This window comes from Physcomitrium patens, chromosome 4 (assembly GCF_059467195.1).
Source record: "Physcomitrium patens ecotype Gransden chromosome 4, ASM5946719v1, whole genome shotgun sequence".
Lineage (NCBI taxonomy): Eukaryota > Viridiplantae > Streptophyta > Bryopsida > Funariales > Funariaceae > Physcomitrium > Physcomitrium patens.
In genome coordinates this window covers 1,478,013-1,496,914 of record NC_143413.1, presented here as the reverse complement: position 1 = coordinate 1,496,914, position 18,902 = coordinate 1,478,013, and the positions used below count along the sequence as shown (strand labels likewise).

The window sequence follows — 18,902 nt, the reverse complement described above, 5'->3', positions numbered from 1 at the left end:
AACCAAAAAGTAGTTTTTAATAAACCTGACTTTTGATCTTGGAGTTAGATAGCTTTGGGATTAAAGTTCAATTACTAGTTATACTTGATTAATAAATCCTCAAAACTTTGATCTTGTACCATCAAACTTCTTAGGTAATATAATTTTTAGTTCTGAAGAGCTTCAGTGGTATTTCATTATGAAAGAAGGGACATGATTTGGTGCAAATATTGAAGCAGCTCCAATCATCTCTATATCTTCACTTTCTATCATTCTTGTTTTTCTTTGTAGAGGTAAATTGAGTTAACACATTGCAAGCATTGACTCCTTCAATTATTCTTGCATTTGTACCATTATTCTTTTTATTTTGATAAGCTCTACCATAATAACATTTAAAACAAAAAAAATGTGTAATATTGCTCAAGATAAGTAAAAAATAAATAAATAAATAAATAAATAAACTTGAGAATAAAAAAAATTCTCAAAATAATATCAATTTAAAAGAAGTTAATTTTCAACTTCTAATATACTTATGTCTTAACAAAATAAAGGAGTAATTTATTCTTAATAAAAAAAAAAAACTCTGATATTATAAGTATACTCTTGTTAATTTGTTAAGGACAAGAACTTAATGAAATCAAATAAATGAGGGAGACTTTCTCAAAGAAGTATGACAAAATAAAAATAAAAAATATATATATATATTAAAAAAAAATTAGAATGGCTATTACCAAAAGATAAGAAAACTATAGACTCTTACAACTAAACTAGAAGCAAGAAAGGAATTGACAAGAGTGAAGAAGTCTTTACTTTTGTCTCTATATATCCTATTGTCACGTACATACTCATGTAAGTTAGTAATTATATATACAAATAGGTGGAAGTAAGTAAAAATAGGTAAAAGTAAGTTAATTCTATAGTATTTAATATAGAAGCTTCCTAGAAGCTTCATAGATGCTGCTTTGACTTCATAGGTGACTTTAATTGACTTTTTGGATTAGAAACGTGGTCAACAAGTTGGCCATGTGCCACACATGTTGTTAGCTTAAAGATCAAGCCAACTATATGGCCCACACGTAGAAAAACTTGCCTTGTAAGTCAAGGCATGTGTCCTACAAAGTCAACACATATTGGAGGTCCTATAGAACATCACCACATAGCCCCTAGTTAGATAGTATATATAGAGACAAGAGTGAAGCCTTCTTCTCTCTTGTCAACTCCTTTCTTGCTTCCAGTCTAGTTTCAAGGGTCTCTAGTTTTCTTGTCTTTTGGCAATAGCCATTCCAGTTTCTCTTTTAATATATATACTTATTTATTTATATTTTTTTATCTTTCTTTGAGTGAAGGCTCACTTGTCTGAATTGTTTTTTCATCGAGTTCTTGTCTTTGATAGATTGACAAGAGTACACCTACAATATCAAAGCTTTGTCTAATCTTAATTAAGAGTAGATTACCTCTTTTTATTGATAAGATATAAGCATATTAGAAGTTACGGATTATCCTCTTCTAAACTGATATTATCCTTAGTATTTTCTTTGTTCTCAAGTTCTCTCTTTTATTTATCTTGAGCAATATTAGACATCTTCTCTTTTCTAAGTGTTATCATAGCAGAAATTGTTGAAATAAAGAGTGCAATGGCACAAATGTAAGAACAATTGAGGGAGTTAATACTTGCGATGCAACAACTCAATTTACCACCACAAGGAGCAATAAGATTGGCAGGAAGTGAAGATATAGAAATGGTTGGAGCTGCTTCAACATCTACACCAAACCATATTCTTTCTCCTATGGTGGAACGTCCTTCCAATGTTAGAGAACCAAGAATTGTCCTACTCAAGAAGTTTGATGGCACCAGATCCAAGTTTCGAGGATTTATTAATCAAGTGCAATTTATGATTGAACTTCAACCCCAAAGCTATCCAATTCCAGGATCGCAAGTTAGATTCATTGGTACGCTTCTTTTAGGTTCAGCACTATCATGGTTTTCATCTTTTCTTAAATGACGAGATCCAATATTGGATAATCTAGATGCTTTTCTGGCGGAGTTTCAATCCATGTATGGAGAACATGATGCAATTTATGTTGCAACCAATAAGATCCGTATTTTACGACAAGGCGATCGATCAGTAACGTTGTATGTTTCACAATTTTGACAACTTGCAACTGATATCAAGTGGGATGATGCTGCACTTATTAGCCAATTTCTCTACGGATTATAATATGAGGTAAAAAAATTAATGCTCAACTTACTTGATCCTCAAACATTGAGTCAAGCAATTAAATTTGCTGTGAAGTGCAACAATTGCCTTTTTGAATTTCGATCTGAGAACCGTACAAGTGGACCTCAACGTTACTATAATTCAATGGCAACACCAACACCTCTTCAATACATACATTCGGAAGTAGAGGATATGCAAATTGATGCAGTACGTTTCAAACCTCTTAGAAAAGACTCGTCATCGTTAAGAAGGATTATATTTATATTATGGAGAATCAAAGCATACTGTTCAACATTATCCAAAGAAATGACGCAATCACAAAATGAGGAGTATAGCTGTGAAAGAAGACAATATGTCAGAAAACGAGTTTGTCCAGCTACAATAGGGACCGTGTGGCTGGAACCTTGTACAACATCTAGTAAAGGTCTTATTCTCTCCTCAGAGCCCTCTCCTTGTTTTACATTAAATATTATTTTAGGACCTAAACATTATAAAGCCTCTGCCTTGTTAGATTCAAGAGCCTCAGCGTGTTTCTTAGATGAAGAATTTACTAAAAGACATAGCATATCTTTAGTAAAGAAAACTAAACCTGTTCATGTAGAAGTCATAGATGGTCGTCCATTGTCTTGTGGAGATATTACTCATGAAACCCTTCCTATAGAAGTAATAATCAATAGTCATAATAACTTTGTAGTATTTAATATCATTAGATCTCCCTCTAATCCAATCATTTTAGGTTTATCGTGGTTAGAAAAATACAACCCTCAAATAGATTGGATTTTCTAAACTCTTACTTTCTCTAAAAGTATAACTAACAGTGTAGTTAATCAAGTAGAGAGTCATAAGTCCAGTTCAATTAAACCCATGTTTATAGGTGCAAAAGCTTTTTTGCATGTTGCTATGAAAGAATCACTATATATTATTTATGCCACACCTATTTCTATTGGTGGAAAGACTTCAAGTGGCATTTCAAGCCAATATCAAGAATTTCAAGATGTATTCAAAAAAAAGAATGCGGATACACTCCCAGAACATCGTCCTTACAATTGCTCAATTGACCTTCAAGAAGGAGCACAACTGCCATTTGGACCAATCTATAGTTTATCACAAAATGAGTTGACTGAACTCAAGGAGTATATTGAAGAAAATCTAGTCAAGAATTTCATACGTAATTCTAAATCTTCGGCAGGAGCTCTAATTATATTTGTGAAGAAAAAAGATGGATCATTGCGGATGTGTGTTGATTATCAAAGACTCAACAAGATTACCATCAAGAATAAGTATCCACTACCTTAAATATCTGGACTTCGTGATCAGCTGAATCAAGCTAAGATCTATATAAAAATAGATCTTCGGGGAGCATACAATCTAGTATGCATCAAAGAAGGAGATGAATGGAAGATTGCGTTTCGAACTAGGTATGGACATTTTGAATACAACGTTATGCCTTTTGGACTTACAAATGTACTAGCAGCTTTTCAACATCTAATGAATGATATTTTTTGAGAGTTTTTCGATGATTTTGTAGTCTGTTATCTAGACGACATCTTGATCTATTCTAAGAATCCAAAAGAATATGAACTTCATGTTCATCGTGTGTTACAAAAATTAAGAGATGTAAGACTCTATGCCAAGATAGAAAAGTGTGTATTTCATACTACTCAAGTCGATTTCTTAGGTTACATCATTTCAAATGATGGACTTATGATGGATCCTAAGAAAGTTCAAACTATTATAAATTGGAAGATCCCAAAAACAGTAAGAGATGTCCAATGCTTTTTGAGATTTGCCAACTACTATCAGATCTTCATCAAGGACTTCTCTCGAGTTGCAACTCCACTTACACGTTTGACTTGTAAAGACAAACTCCAATGGAATCAAGAAGCAGAAGTTGCTTTTGAATCTTTGAAGACAACATTTGTTTCTGCACCAATCTTGTATCGTGTTGATTTTTCCAAAGCATTCTTTATGGAAACACATGCATCAGACTTTGCTCTAGATGTGGTTTTATCACAAATAGGAACAGATGATAAACTTCATTTAGTAGCCTTTCATTCAAGAAAATTCTCAGCAGTAGAAATCAATTATGAGATCCACGACAAAGAACTTCTTGTAATTGTGGATTCTTTTCAAGAATGGCATCATTATCTAGAAGGTGCTTCTAGTCCAATCACCATGTATACGGATCACAAGAACCTCAAGTATTTTATGTCAACACGTGTATTAAATCGTCGTCAAGCTTGTTGGAGCATGTCTTTATCAAGATTTGAGTTCATCATCACTTATCGGCTAGGAAAACAACAAGTTTTGTCCGATGCCTTGTCTAGACGTTTTTATCTTACACCAAAAGAAGGAGATGTAGCTTTTGAGCAACAAAGAATGGTTTTCTTGAAGCCGGAGCAATTTCATCTTCGAGCAATAAAATCAACATTGACTGTTGATTTAACTTTTCTTAAGCAAGCTTAGTTAAGTATGTCTTCAAACCCTCTTGTTCATGATATCAAGAATAATTCTTCTAAATCTCATGATTCCTCTAAATTTGAATTCAAGAACAATCTACTCTATTTCGAAGGATGCCTATATGTTCCAGAAAGAGAAGCACGTTTACATATTTTTCAAGCTTGTCACGATTTCCCAGTAGCAGGACATTTTGGATATAACAAGACTTTGGAGCTGATATCTAGAGATTTTTAGTGGCCTCAAATATAGAAGGCAGTCAAAGATTTTGTACAATCATCTGATGTTTGCTCAAGATCAAAAACTCCTTGTCATTGACCTTTTGGACTTTTTCAGCCATTATCCATTCTAGAACAACCATGGTCTTCTGTTTCTATGGACTTCATCATGGATCTTTCAATCTCAGGTTCTTATGACTCTATATTCGTGATAGTAGATTGTTTTACCAAAATGGCACATTTTGTACCATGTACAAAATCTATCACAGGTGAAGAAACAACTAAGCTCTTTCTTGATAATATCTATGGCTATCATGGATTACCCAAGGATATTATATCAGATAGGGGAATTCAATTTGTATCAAGTTTTTGGCAGACTCTTTTCAAGATTCTAAAAGTGGATATAAAACTATCTTTGCCATTCCATCCTCAAACTGATGGACAAACTGAGCGTGTTAATCAAGTTTTGGAGCAATATTTAAGATGTACCATTAATTACCAACAAGATGATTGGACAACTCTTTTGCCATTGGCAGAGTTTGCTTACAATAATACGGTATATTTTTCTACAAAATAAACACCTTTCTTTGCTAATTATGGTTATCATCCATGACTTGATATTTTTGACTTTTCAAAAGTTGATAATCCTGTTGCGAAAGATTTGGCAATTCATTTATCAGAGCTATATGCAACGATGAAGGTGCAGTTAAAAGAAGCTCAAGAACAACAAAAGGTCAATGCGGATGTCTATCGAAAGGAACAACCACCATTCCTCTTCGGTGATAAGGTATGGCTACTTTGTCGTAATATCAAGACCACTCGTTCTTGTAACAAGTTGGACTATCAAAGGCTGGGACCATTTTTTATTTCTGCACAAATCAATCCAGTTGTATATCGTTTACATCTATCGAAGTCAATGAAAATCCATCCAGTATTCCACGTGTCTCTTCATGAACCATACAAGACAGTGGACATACTAAGAAGATGACAAGCTCCACCTCCTCCTATAGAAGTAGATAATAATGAAGAGTTTGAAGTAGAAGAAGTCTTAGATTCAAGGCGATGCCGAAATAAATTAGAATATCTTGTCCATTGGCATAGATATGATATTAATGAACGTACATGGGAGCCAATAAAGAATCTTGTAAATGGAACAAAGGCGGTGGAGGCTTTTCATCGACGACATCTATCAAAATTAAGATGAAAACCTTTTTTATAAAAGAAACAACATCCAGGCAAGATAACATTCTACTTTCAATCCTTGTATGTAGCTTCTTTGTAGTTGTGATGCTCAGAAGATGGAGAACCAACAACCAGCAGATTCGACTCAAGAGCCTTCATTTGCTGACCTACCGGATGAGACATTATGATTGTCACAACCTTCAAGACGACACAATCAAGATGAAGATCTTCAAAAATGACATATTTTTCCTCGAATAGATGGCAAGATACAACGCATTTGGTATCACGATTTGGGAAGGAACTCCCGATGTTTGATGATTTTGCTAGAGGTAGGAACAACTCCTGATGGTATTCCAAATGTTCTATTCAAAGGAAGTTATGAAGGCCTCAACAATGATCAAATAAATGGGTGGTCTTCCCGCCTTAGTATGGGACACTACCGATGGTTGAGAGGCCCTATCAATCATCTTCGAAGAGAACAAAGATCAGAGTATGTGGCAAATATAATTCGTCGCATCATAGATTTCCTCAACATATGATGACTGCTCCTCGTGGAACTCGTTCCTAGAAGGGGGGGTAATGTCACCGACATACTCATGTAAGCTAGTAATTACATATACAAATAGGTGGAAGTAAGTAAAAATAAGTAAAAGTAAGTTAATTCTATAGTATTTAATATAGAAGCTTCCTAGAAGCTTCATAGATGTTTTTTTGACTTCATAGGTGTCTTTAATTGACTTTTTGGATTAGAAACGTGGTCAACAAGTTGGCCATGTGCCACACATGTTGTTAGCTTGAAGATCAAGCTAACTATGTGGCCCACACGTAGAAAAACTTATCTTGTAAGTCAAGGCATGTGTCCTACAAAGTCAACACATATTGGAGGTCCTATAGAATATCACCACGTAGCCCCTAGTTAGATAGTATATATAGAGACAAGAGTGAAGCCTTCTTCACTCTTGTCAACTCCTTTCTTACTTCCAGTCTAGTTTCAAAGGTCTCTAGTTTTCTTGTCTTTTGGCAATAGCCATTCCAATTTCTCTTTCAATATATATACTTGTTTATTTATATTTTGTTACCTTTCTTTGAATGAAGGCTCACTTGTCTAAATTGCTTTTTCATCGAGTTCTTATCCTTGACACCTATCTATGTAGGAGGTATGTAGCAACATTCTATGACACTTCCAAAATATATTGACTTTACACAATACATATCTTCACTTACAAGGCAAGTTTTCTATATGGACACTACATAGTTAGCTTGTCCTACAAGCTACCAATATATGTAACATGTGATTAATTTGTTAATCAAGTTTCTAACCTATTAATCAACTATAAACACATATACAATCAAAGCAATGTTTATAAAGTTTTCTTAGAAGATATTATGAAATTAATCTATTTTTATCTATTTCTACCTATTTATTATAATAAATATATCTCTATGATAATTAAATTATATATATATATATATATATATATATATATACATATATATTTACATATATATTTACATATCAAATCTATTTAGAAACAAAATAATAAGTTGTACCATATTTAAAGTAACAACTTTTAAATCTATTATTTATTTCTGAAATAGATATATTGCATTATTATAGGCAATATATATATCTATATATAGGCATTATATCTATTTCATTATATTCAAGATATGCAAGATATGATATTGCATTATATATCTATATATAATGAAATAGATATAATGCCTATATATAGATATATAATGCAATATATATTGGCATTATATCTATTTCATTATATGCCTATATATAGATATGATAATGCCTATATATAGATATATTTATATATAGGCATATTTATATATCTATATAGGCATATATAGATATATAGGCATATATAGATATATAGGCATATATAGATATATAGGCATATATATAGATATATAAATATATATATAGATATATAAATATGCCTATATATAGGCATATTTATATATAGGCATATTTATATATAGGCATATTTATATATCTATATATAGACATTATATCTATTTCAATATATATCTATATATAGGCATTATATATCTTGAATATAATGAAATAGATATATTGCATTATTATAGGCAATATATATATCTATTATAGATATAATAATGCCTATTATAGCTATATATATCTATTATAGGCATTATATATATCTATAATAGGTATTATATATCTATAATAGGCATTATATATCTTGCCTATTATAGATATATATAGCTTCTTATTTTGTTATAACTTTTAAATCTATCTTGATAAGAATATTTTATTTTACTTTCTCAAATACTCTTTAATCTATCTATTTAATTCTATTTTCTTATTTTATTTGCTCAACCTTATCATGGTTTAAATTAATCACTATGTAAATTAAATTTTCTCCAATTATTAATGTGCAAATCTAAGCAAAAAATTCTACCAATCTTAATCTCCTTATTCTTTGTCTAATGGATAGGTAAAACTTTTATCATATATGAGTTTTTTGTCATCTATCTTTTTATCTTTATAATATCAATGATCAAATTATGAAACTTTTCTTTTGATAATATCAAAAGCTTACTTTAAACCAAGCACAAAACAAACAAACAAACAAAAAATCTTGTAAAATATTCTTCTTGTAATTGGAAGACTTACTTTTAAATAATAACTCATACATTAACCCTTTTTAATATATCTTTAATAATTAAGAAAAAGAAAAAATATTTTTAGCAAAGATGTAAAAAGAACATTGCTTAATGTTAAACTTGTAAATTCTAGGAATAGTTTAATTCTCTTAGCATCTAATAAAAAAAAAATCTAAAGATGAAAATAAGGTAAATATAGTGTCAAAACTTTCTCAACTCTAGGTTCTAAATTTATGTGCACAGATGCAATCACAGCCAAGTGCGTCAAAACAAAATTAGGGTTTCCCTACGTCCATGAATGGAGAAGGGGAGGGACCCAGTCTGGGAGTGTTCAACCCTCGCTCCCTATTTGTAACGCAAACCTTCCTCACATCAATGTAATAGTTAATACGTGAGACGAAATATGAGGTTTGGGTTACTGTACAATGTGTACTGATGTGTACTACTATCTTTGTGCCATAAAGACCGTTTCTGCCCAACTAGTGAGGCAAGCAGACCCCAGACGCTTGTTTCTGATCACTCGGTTAATCCATGTATACAGTTATCCCAAACTAACAGAAACCCCTGGAACCTACAAAAAATAACTTTTAAAAAGGTAAGAAAAAAGAGAAGCACCGCCGGATTAATCAGAGGGTCAAGTACTGTTGATGGGCACAGAGTAAATATGACCGAGATGGAGGCCTCCACCGCTATTTTGACACTGGAAGGCAGCTTTTCCGACAGAAATGTATGGTGCACAGTTAGCGAAGATTTAAACATTCAACACTGACAACCATCGTTGCTCATTCAACAGCAGGTCATATTTTTATTGTCTGGGCCGTTAAGGAAACCTGCAAAGCTATAAAGAGGCAGCCACCATCAGAGGCAAATTCGTGTGTGTCTGTCGACACAATCCCATCATGTACATACCAGATTGGGTTGATAAACATCTCTCAAGGTGCTGTGTCGACGTTTTTTGTGTGCACCCCTAACTGGTCTCGATAATGTGGATATGGAGCCCTAATAGTTACAAGGAGCATCCGGTGGTTTGAAACGGAGAACAGTGACATGTCCAGGTCAGCAAAGTGCACACTAATTGAGGAGGATCCGTTGAAAAAGAGAGGGACAAACGTTATTTCTACTCCAGTTTTTGATAGTTGCCGCTGCAATCACGACAACTGGAGGATGCTTTTCAGCACCAGAACCTGGACCTGCTTCCGATTCTACTGCGATGTTGTCATAATCTGCGCATAATGACTAGCTATTAAAGAATATATTGAGAGAAAGAAAATTTAATCATATATTTTGAGGCAATCTCCTGGTAAATGTAGGGCCAAGGTACATAAACTACAAGGAGGAGGCAGAGAATGCTATACTCCTACATATGATGAAAGGATAAGCAGCCTGCGAACTGTATCAGCATAATAACTGCAACAATCCCGTGGTAAAGAAAGCCTCAGCCAACTGGTGACTTTGATCATGATCATTCTGGCTCATACGTCATCAGACGAACAATTCTTTTTGTACAGTCTGCAACTCCAGCTTTCGGGTCGAACCTGCAAAGTGACAATGCGGAGTACAGCCACAGGAGGATGACATTGTTCATTTGCACAAGGCGCCCCGTTAAATGCAACCAGTCTCACCGTTACCGCAGATGAGTGATGCAAGATCACGCAAGCTTCTGAAGAAGCTTACATATTTGGATGGGGTTACCGAGAAATCAGTCTGAAATTCTCGCCACTGTGTAGTGCGTTGGAGCTTCCCGTGCTCGATTGCGCATGGGCGTCAGAATAGAAATCAGGGGAATCGAGGTTTTCGTTATTCCACCAAGGCCTTTGATGAGCGTCCACGAGGTGGGCGCCCTCCACCATCGCATATGTCTCACGAAGCTCTTGGACAACTTCTCTCATCTTCGGGCGATGAATTCCTCGAGGCTCAACGCTTTGCATGGCCAATTCCGCCACTCTCCACACGCTTTCCAAGTGGTACTTGTCACCAAAGGATGGATCCACGATCATTTGAATGTTCTCGTTTGACAAGTAAGGCCGAGCCTGAAGCAAGACATCCATCGCATAGACGCACCTGCCACTGTTAGTGCCTAGCAGTACTCTTTGAACAGAACATCACATTATTGAAGTCATCAATGCCATTCATGAAGAATTCTACAGCAAGGTTTTATTCAGACGTTACCCATTGATCCAGTCGGCGTTCTTGCTCGGGAAGATCAGGTACGAGAGGAGCTCGTCCACAAATCAGCTCCAATAAAACAATGCCAAAACTATATACGTCGCTCTTCTCTGTGAGCTGGTTCGTGTTGAAATAACTGAAACAGACAGCAAACAAACTCAGGTTCCGAAACTGGCAAAAGTCGAAAAAGTACCAATTATATGTATCAAACTAGCACCACGTAATGCGACTCATTCCGATTTAGCGAATTTTCTTCACAGCAGAGTGGGTGAGCTTTCATCGGCACTTACTCGGGATCCAGATAACCCATGGTACCCTTGACCATGGTAGAGACGTGGGACACGGCCTCGTTCGAATTCGTCGATTTAGAGAGCCCGAAATCGGCAACCTTTGCTACCATCTTGTGGCCCAGCAGAATGTTGTTGCTCTTAACATCACGGTGAAATATTGCTGGACTACACCCCCTGTGTAGATACTCTAATCCTGAATTCAACACAACAATGCACCCAGGTTTCACACACGTACAACAAGTACTATCCACGAGGCTGAAACTAAAACAAACCAATTGGACTGTGTCGCTTGCAATGGCATAACCGCACTAACCTTGCGCGGCCTGAAGTGCTATGTGTATCCGAGTTGGCCAATCCAAAAATAATTTCTTCTCTTTCTTGATCGATCCTAAAATAGATCAAGCTTTGGTCATTCAATGAACGTTCCAGTACAATACGCTCTGCAGATGAAACATCAACTTAAACTTTGCTGGAATTCAAAATGCTCCACGTCACGCAGAAAACAACACAACGTACCATACAGATGATCTTGTAAGCTACCCAACGGCATATACTCGTACATCAACATCAGATTGTTCCCATCGTTGCAATAGCCCACCAGAGTCACAAGGTTCTTGTGATGCACCTTCGTGAGAAGATCAATCTGTCCAGAAGCAAGCATTGTGTCGGATCCCTTACTGGACTGACAGATTTTCAACTCAACTCGAGATTCTGTACAGTGACGGCCGAATAAAAAAAACCGCGTCACGCCAGGGCATATATAGTACCTCATTGATGAATTCTCTAGATCCTTGTGCGGACACTTTGCTGGAAACTTTCACGGCGACCTCCTGTCCATCTTGCAACTTACCGTAGTACACAGGACCGAAGCCTCCTTTCCCCAACATTTTGTGATTGTTTTTCGTAGCAAACATAACTTGTGCATACGTAAATTTGGATCCTCGTGGATTTTCCCCACCTTAACAAAAGCAGTAGATTAGTAACGGCAATGCTTGTAACGCATCCGATGAAAGCACACCTTAAGAGATTGTAACTCCTGACTAGATGTCGAGTGAACATGGTAAATACCTTGGAGAGGAATCTTTTCCAGCGGAGCTCTTTTCTTCCTGGCAGACCAGAAGAAATAGACCACAACTAACGCTACAATAATAGCAACAGCAACCGTTCCCACTACGACTCCAACTACAACCCCCACATTGCTCTTGTCGCCCGGACATGATGTTGCATTCACGCAAAGACGAGAATTCCCTTCAAATCTGAAAAAAGAACGCATGCTGCACTTCAGATGAAAAATTGCGTGAAAAACAAAACCAAAACAAAACCAGAAAGAAAAACAAAACCAGAGAAGCATGTGACTGGTTTCGTATACCGAAACGACCAGATGAACGTGAGAGCTAGTCACCGGAATGCTAAAGCAGAGTTCGTAAGAAGAGCCTCCGGCACACGTCCACTCAAGTCGTTGTTGCGCAGATCCCTGCGGCATGTGACGTGCAGATCGTCAACAAAGCCTTCATTGATACAGGCAGCGACGGATTCGAGGACAAGAAACAATTCCATTCTGCGACGTACACTACATGCAAAATCCTAAGACCTACACCACAAACCATGAGCATAACAAGCTACAGCATCACTCTCTGATGCGCCTCATTGTTTGAGCAGTTCATTGTCATGAAGAAGCCCGCATGCCATGGATCAAACGAAGGCTAGAGCAGCGGCAGAAATCAAATACACTTACAGCTCTGTCAAATTCGGCAGCAATGCCAACCAGCTGGGTATTGAGCCCGTGAGCTTATTGTTAAACAAGCGCCTGCCACCGCCCAGCTAAGCCAAAGTTAGTAACTATGACGTGAACCTACGATTGATATGATACATGGAAACTTGTTCAAACAAAAACTTGAAAAAGCGTGATTAGCAGAAACAAACTGAAAATCTAAACGAAAGTGATCCAAATATGGCACTTACAACGTGGTGAGATCGGTCAAATCTTTCAGGCCTGCCGGTATAGGGCCGGTCAAATTGTTATTAGAGAGCATCCTGTAAACGAATGACAATTGACGCCATCAGCATGCGAGATTGAATGAGGGCACGGTCAACCGTTGTACATTAAAGCAGAAATTCAATGATTGAGAAGTTAAAATAATATGTGAAACTTTGATACGTACACAGCAGTTACTCGAGGAGGAAACGCTGCGGTACAATTCAACCAGTCATATGGTAGAAGTAAGCATGGGTCGCCAGTCCACGAGTCTGTCAGTTCAAAGGATTTCTTCACGTTTTCGATTGCTAACGCTGCTCACACACACACACACTGCCAATCAATCAGGAAACCTACAATTAAATCATTGCCTCAAGACCCGATCCTCGGCAACAATTCACCAGAAACTAGTAATCCCAACCTAACAAGAATGTATTCCTCGTCCACAACAAACCATGATTTCCATCCCTCCGGTTAAATAAGAGGAAATGTTGCGTACCGTCACGGTCAAGAGTTCTAGATTGGATCCTGTGGAGTGAGTGAATCTCAAGAGCGTTGACAAGAGGACCCAACGATGTTCCGTCCACAGGCGAAATCGTTATATTGATTTCAGCGTTCGCAGTAAGTGTAAGATTAGTGCTGAGTTGGACGGGCTTGTACAATGCATTCTCAGCGAGACTAAATATATTTACCAAGGGAAACTTTAATACGTTATTGATGAAGATGTCGAATACCCTCGTCTGCCCTGCTGTCAAAACCTGCCAGAAAGTTGACAAGAGTCAGAAATCGGGCACGTCAACGTCCTGGCAAACGGCTTGTGGCACCAAGGAGCAAAGAGGTGATGAAGGCGGAGCAAAGTTTGAAATAAAAGAAAAGAAGTAAGCATTGAAGATGTACCTTCAATTCGGCGAAATATAGGTTGACGAAAAACGAAGTATTAGTGAAAGTAGGTCGTAGAAGCAGCGAAAACGAGGTCATTGCATCTGCAGCTTGTGCCGCAGTGTTCATGACGGCCGGCGGGGGCTTGTTTACGGCGAAGCCTGAACCAAGCACACTACTTTAGCTGAGAGCAGGATTTGAGGGTGCGTTGATCCAGTTTCGGTCGAACGGATCCTCTGGGTACCTTATCAACGAATGACGCACATCTCATCATCCAGCTTCGAGCAGATACTGTGTAAGCCATATTCAAAGCATCCAGACCAGTTTTAACCTACGTTGACATTCTTAAGCAGGCTCTTTAATGGGCAGTCTCAAGCAAGACGTAGAATTAAGGAAAACAGTGGGAAGTTCAGTACCAACCTCAGAAGAAGTTTGCTACCAGCTGGGGCACCATAGTTACCCCTTTCCTGGGAAAGATATACGGTATCGACTTCCATTAACGAGTACATTGTATCTTCCAAAGGCCGCAACTGCAGGGAATTAATGAAAGGATCGTCTCCTGAGGATGTCCGAAAGAGGCAGACGTACACATTATCTACTGAAGGTCGAAACATGAGGTCGCCTATAACGAAGGCAGAACTTGCAGTGAATTCCGGCGTATCTTGAATATAGTTGTCAAAGCTGACTCTGAACGTAGCAGTGGGCTTGCCACCAAAGCCTCCGAAATAAAAAATTATATTTTAAGAGGTACAGCTGGTTTCTCTTCGTGGGAATTCTGTAGCAATACCGCTTTCTTGGAACATCCGAAAAGTAGCGAGCGGTTTTGAAATCTTGAGAAGGTTTAAACGGGGAAGAAGGGTCAACGAGGACGTTGACACTAGTTCCGCCCGTGACGTAATCTGTATCAGGCACCCAAGACACGCCGTTGGCGTCGACGTAAGCTTTCGGTGCGCCACAGTCGATGCTCAACCAACCGGATTGAGCTGAAGATCGACGCAGGCAAGCGAGTTCAACAGCGAGGAAAAGTGAGACCAAGTAGGCAGTTCGAGGATTCATTCTGCCCCCGCTTCGCAGGTCCATCCTCAGATCCACCATCACTTCGCAGCCCGATGGTAACGAGGCCGAGCCACGCACATCCGTCTTCAGCTGCACATACAACAGCATATGTAGATTCTTATACCACTCGGGAACGAGCTTGGTACGATTTCCATTCCACGCGGCAACGCTGAGGAAAACGAGACGACGTAGAGTAAAAAGAATTGAGATCAGGTTCTTCTTAGAGGGAGCTATGGAATCCTTGAAGTATGGACATCACATTACCTACCTGAAACCCACTCCCGCTCAAATCGATGTGCTTCCAGTCTAATACCCATGTATGGTCAACTACAAACTATTTTATAGCCAGCCATGCCTTCTCTCCGTCGCTCTCTCACCTCGTCAGCTCCACAGGGCAGTAACTCTTCCACATCAAACTCAAAAGCCACACTTCTACAACTTCTCGGACGCCCCCGCGCCTAGCAAACCAGACCACGGCAACTATTCCTGCCTACCCCCACAAGCCGAGCGTTGTGTCCCGATTCGAGCCAAAGAATCAGCTAGTGCCCAGCCTCGTAGAATTGTGTCGCAAAAACCTCACTGCTCAATCGACTGGCTCGGCCATCGTGGGCAGTCGAATCTCAGCTGCGGCTCAGATGCAATCTCAACCGCCGATCGAATTTCTGCGCGTGAAAGTCGCTGTGAATGCAGTGTCATCGAGCACCAGAGCCAAAGATAGTTGCATGATTTATAGTCCTAGCACGATTAGCCTCCATCCTCGGCACCAAAAAACGTCAAGCGCGTTGACCTTACCGTTTCCAGCCTGTTGATGACCAAAGTCAGCGCCAATTGTGGTCGGTAAAGTTATGACAGTATGTGTTTGAGTGAACGCCAGTGGACTATTGCTGGACCAGGGTGGTAGACTCAGCGCATCCCGCAGCTTTCTATGCGTCATGACCTTCGCCTAGTCGGTAGTCGGTAGGGCTAGTAACTTCGCGGTTTCCTTTGCTTGACTGTCACAGTGAAGCGTTTCTTGTCTTCCGACTCAGTAATTGTTGCTTTGTGCCAAAACCTAATTCCAGTGCTGCATACTGTTGAGAATGTTTAGAAAGACACAAGAGTAATAGTAAGTCATACACACACACAAGAGAAGTAGTAAGTCATACACACAAGAGGGTTTCTAAGGAGAGAGAGCTTCACACCCAAAAATCTATTGATCTAGTTGTGTCTCGTATACAAGAAGAGAAAAGAAGAGAGGATAAACAGTACTTCTCCACTAGACACTAAATACTATAGCTATGGTATTTACTATAGTCTACAGTAAATATTATGGAGAGCACCGGCTACATTTAATGATCTCAACACTCTTCCTCGCTCATCATAATATTTACATAATATAAAATTTGTATAGAATTATGATCTATACTTTTCTATGATCTTGCAAGATCAATAATTGTTGCCTCATTAAAACCTTATCTAGGAAAACCTTATTTTATTTAAGGACAAAACCATAGATGAAGGAAAAAGAGTACAACATCATTTTCTTTAATTATTTAAAGAGCTCATTAACTTTCTTATTCAAGAAGAGTAAGTCGCCCCATATCAATGCCATAAGTAAGTCGACGATGGTTGCTTAATGGAAGAGCTTTGGTGAAGAGATCAGCAAGGTTATTTGTAGATTCAATTTTCTTAATTATAAGTGCTTGATTAGTAATCAAGTCATGGATATAACTAAAATACTTTGGATCAATATGCTTTGTCTTGTTGCCTTTAATGAAACCAACTTGCATCTGTGCAATACAAGCACTATTATCTTCATGCAAGATAGTTGGAGAATCATCATATGAAAATCCACAGGTTGTTTGAATGAATTTATCAATTGATCGCAACCAAATACATTCTCGAGATGCTTCATGTAAGGTAATAATTTCTGCATGGTTGGATGAAGTTGCAGTTATTATTTGTTTCACTGATTTCCATGATATTGTAGCTCTATGTCTTAAGAATACATATCCTGTTTGAGATTTAGCTATTGCAATATCAGATTTATATCCTGCATCACAATATTCAACTAATTTTGGATCCGCAAATTGTGTGTAGTATAATCCCAAGTCTTCAGTACCTTTTAAATAACGTAATAAATATTTGATGCCATTTCAATGTCGTAGTATTGGACGTGCACTATATCTTGCAAGAACACTAACTGCAAATACAATATCTGGTCTTATAGATGTAGCTAAATACAAAAGTGCTCCAACTGCTGCGAGGTATGGATATTGGTCTCCCAATATTTCCTCCTCCTCGCATGGACGGTATGGATCGTGACCATCACAACCACGTCCAACCATTGGTGTGGACAATGGATAAGCATCAATCATATTAAATCTTCACAAGATTCGTCTAATATACGTTAGTTGATAGAAAAAAATGCTACCATCTGTTAAATGTATTATTTGAAGACCAATGCAGAAAGTTATTTATTCTAGCATTTTCATCTCAAATTCATGTATAAGTAGATTTGTAGTTATAATACATGCAGATGTAGTACCCACTAGGTTAAGATCATCGATTCATAATCAATGCCAAATCGTTGAGTAAATCCTTGAGCAACAAGACGAGCTTTATAGTGGATTATTTGTCCTTTAGCATCTCGCTTGCGTATTAATACCATTTTATATCCCACATGGCGAGATGTAAGAGTATCTACAATTGGACCAAAGACTTTTCTCTTACGCAAAGAGGCATACTCCTCCTCAATAGTAATTTTTTATTTTGACCAATCTGAGCGACGCATCGCCTCTTTGATGGTTTGAGGTTCAGGATCATCTTCCTTGTAAGAAAGGGCTTCTATAATCATATATGCATATGATTCATCTACCATAATAGATGGTCTGTCCCAAATATCATCTGTAGCACAATACAAAATAGATAATTCTTTATTCAACTTGTTTTTATTCCTTCCAATTCCAAGATTGTTTTTCATAGGAATTGAAGGTACATTATGCATGGATATATCATCATGAATTGGTAGTCTTGCAAGATGAGTGGAAATTTCTTGAGAAATAATATTAAGATTAATTAATTTTATAGCTTTCTTCTTACGTGGTTGCTTATCTGGTCCACGAGTTCTTTTAGTTGTTGTTATAACTTGAGGTATTGTAGTCAATGGCACTGCAATCTGAGTAAGTGCATTCTGAGCCTCATTAATAGGAACTCTTGTAATTCTAGGTGCATCATTGAAGCCATCAGGTGTTTCATCCGCGATCCGTTTTAAATAAAAAATCTTAACAACTTCAATTTCTGCCAAAGATGTCCTAGGATTGAGATTCATTGTAAATGTTTCTGGTCCTTTAAATATGAGTACTTTATTTCTTTGTTGATTGGATACTCCTCCTTGAAGAGATGGAAATATCATTTATTCAAAACGGCAATTTTGCAAACATACACGTAATAATGTGCCAGTTGATAGATCAACAATACGAATAATGCTTGGTGAATCAAAACCAACATATATGCCTTCTTGTCGATGAGCTCCAATGGTAGGCTGTTGAGGTTCTGGTACTAGAATCCAAGCACGGCAACCAAATACTCGTAAGTGAGATACATTTGGAACACGACCCGAAATAAGCTCATGTAATGAAACAATTTTAAGAGAAGAAGAGCGGAGGCGTATTAATGCTGCAGCATGTAAAACTGCATAACCTCACATAGATGCAGGTAGATTTGCATGAAGGAAGAGTGGCCAAGTAATGAGTTGTATATGCTTTATAAATGACTCTACAAGTCTATTTTGAGTATGTTCATATGGAACACAATATATCAATTTGATTTCTATTATAGTACAATAGTCTTCAAAAGA

At 37.4% G+C, this 18,902-nt stretch overlaps 2 protein-coding genes across 2 annotated transcripts; both read right to left on the bottom strand.

The window, feature by feature from the left end:
- Positions 1–9,476: 9,476 nt before the first annotated feature.
- Positions 9,477–14,252, bottom strand: LOC112281105 (putative LRR receptor-like serine/threonine-protein kinase MEE39). The gene is made up of 13 exons (XM_073533262.2): positions 14,027–14,252; positions 13,629–13,887; positions 13,317–13,443; positions 13,117–13,188; positions 12,890–12,961; positions 12,557–12,628; positions 12,223–12,410; positions 11,922–12,112; positions 11,671–11,797; positions 11,468–11,542; positions 11,155–11,347; positions 10,868–11,000; positions 9,477–10,728 (listed from the first exon to the last, which is right to left on the bottom strand). The coding sequence occupies exons 1-13, from the start codon at positions 14,135–14,137 to the stop codon at positions 10,387–10,389; spliced, it is 1,962 nt and encodes a 653-aa protein (XP_073389363.1). The 5' UTR covers positions 14,138–14,252; the 3' UTR covers positions 9,477–10,386.
- A 127-nt stretch (positions 14,253–14,379) lies between these two features.
- Positions 14,380–15,257, bottom strand: LOC141045286 (uncharacterized protein At1g24485-like). Its single transcript, XM_090249404.1, has 2 exons — positions 14,721–15,257; positions 14,380–14,689 (listed from the first exon to the last, which is right to left on the bottom strand). The coding sequence occupies exons 1-2, from the start codon at positions 15,170–15,172 to the stop codon at positions 14,380–14,382; spliced, it is 762 nt and encodes a 253-aa protein (XP_090105530.1). The 5' UTR covers positions 15,173–15,257.
- Between the last annotated feature and the right edge of the window lie 3,645 nt (positions 15,258–18,902).

Excerpts from the sequence above, each read along its gene's own strand:
- LOC141045286 (XM_090249404.1), bottom strand. The coding sequence starts at position 15,172 with ATGCTGTTGTATGTGCAGCTGAAGACGGATGTGCGTGGCTCGGCCTCG. Across the intron at positions 14,690-14,720 it reads TTTTTATTTCGGAGGCTTTG|CTTTGACAACTATATTCAAG; the intron begins GTGGCAAGCCCA and ends GTTCAGAGTCAG.
- LOC112281105 (XM_073533262.2), bottom strand. The coding sequence starts at position 14,137 with ATGAACACTGCGGCACAAGCTGCAGATGCAATGACCTCGTTTTCGCTG. Across the intron at positions 12,629-12,889 it reads CTGCCGAATTTGACAGAGCT|GGATCTGCGCAACAACGACT; the intron begins GTAAGTGTATTT and ends CACATGCCGCAG. Across the intron at positions 11,543-11,670 it reads CTTACAAGATCATCTGTATG|GATCGATCAAGAAAGAGAAG; the intron begins GTACGTTGTGTT and ends GATCTATTTTAG.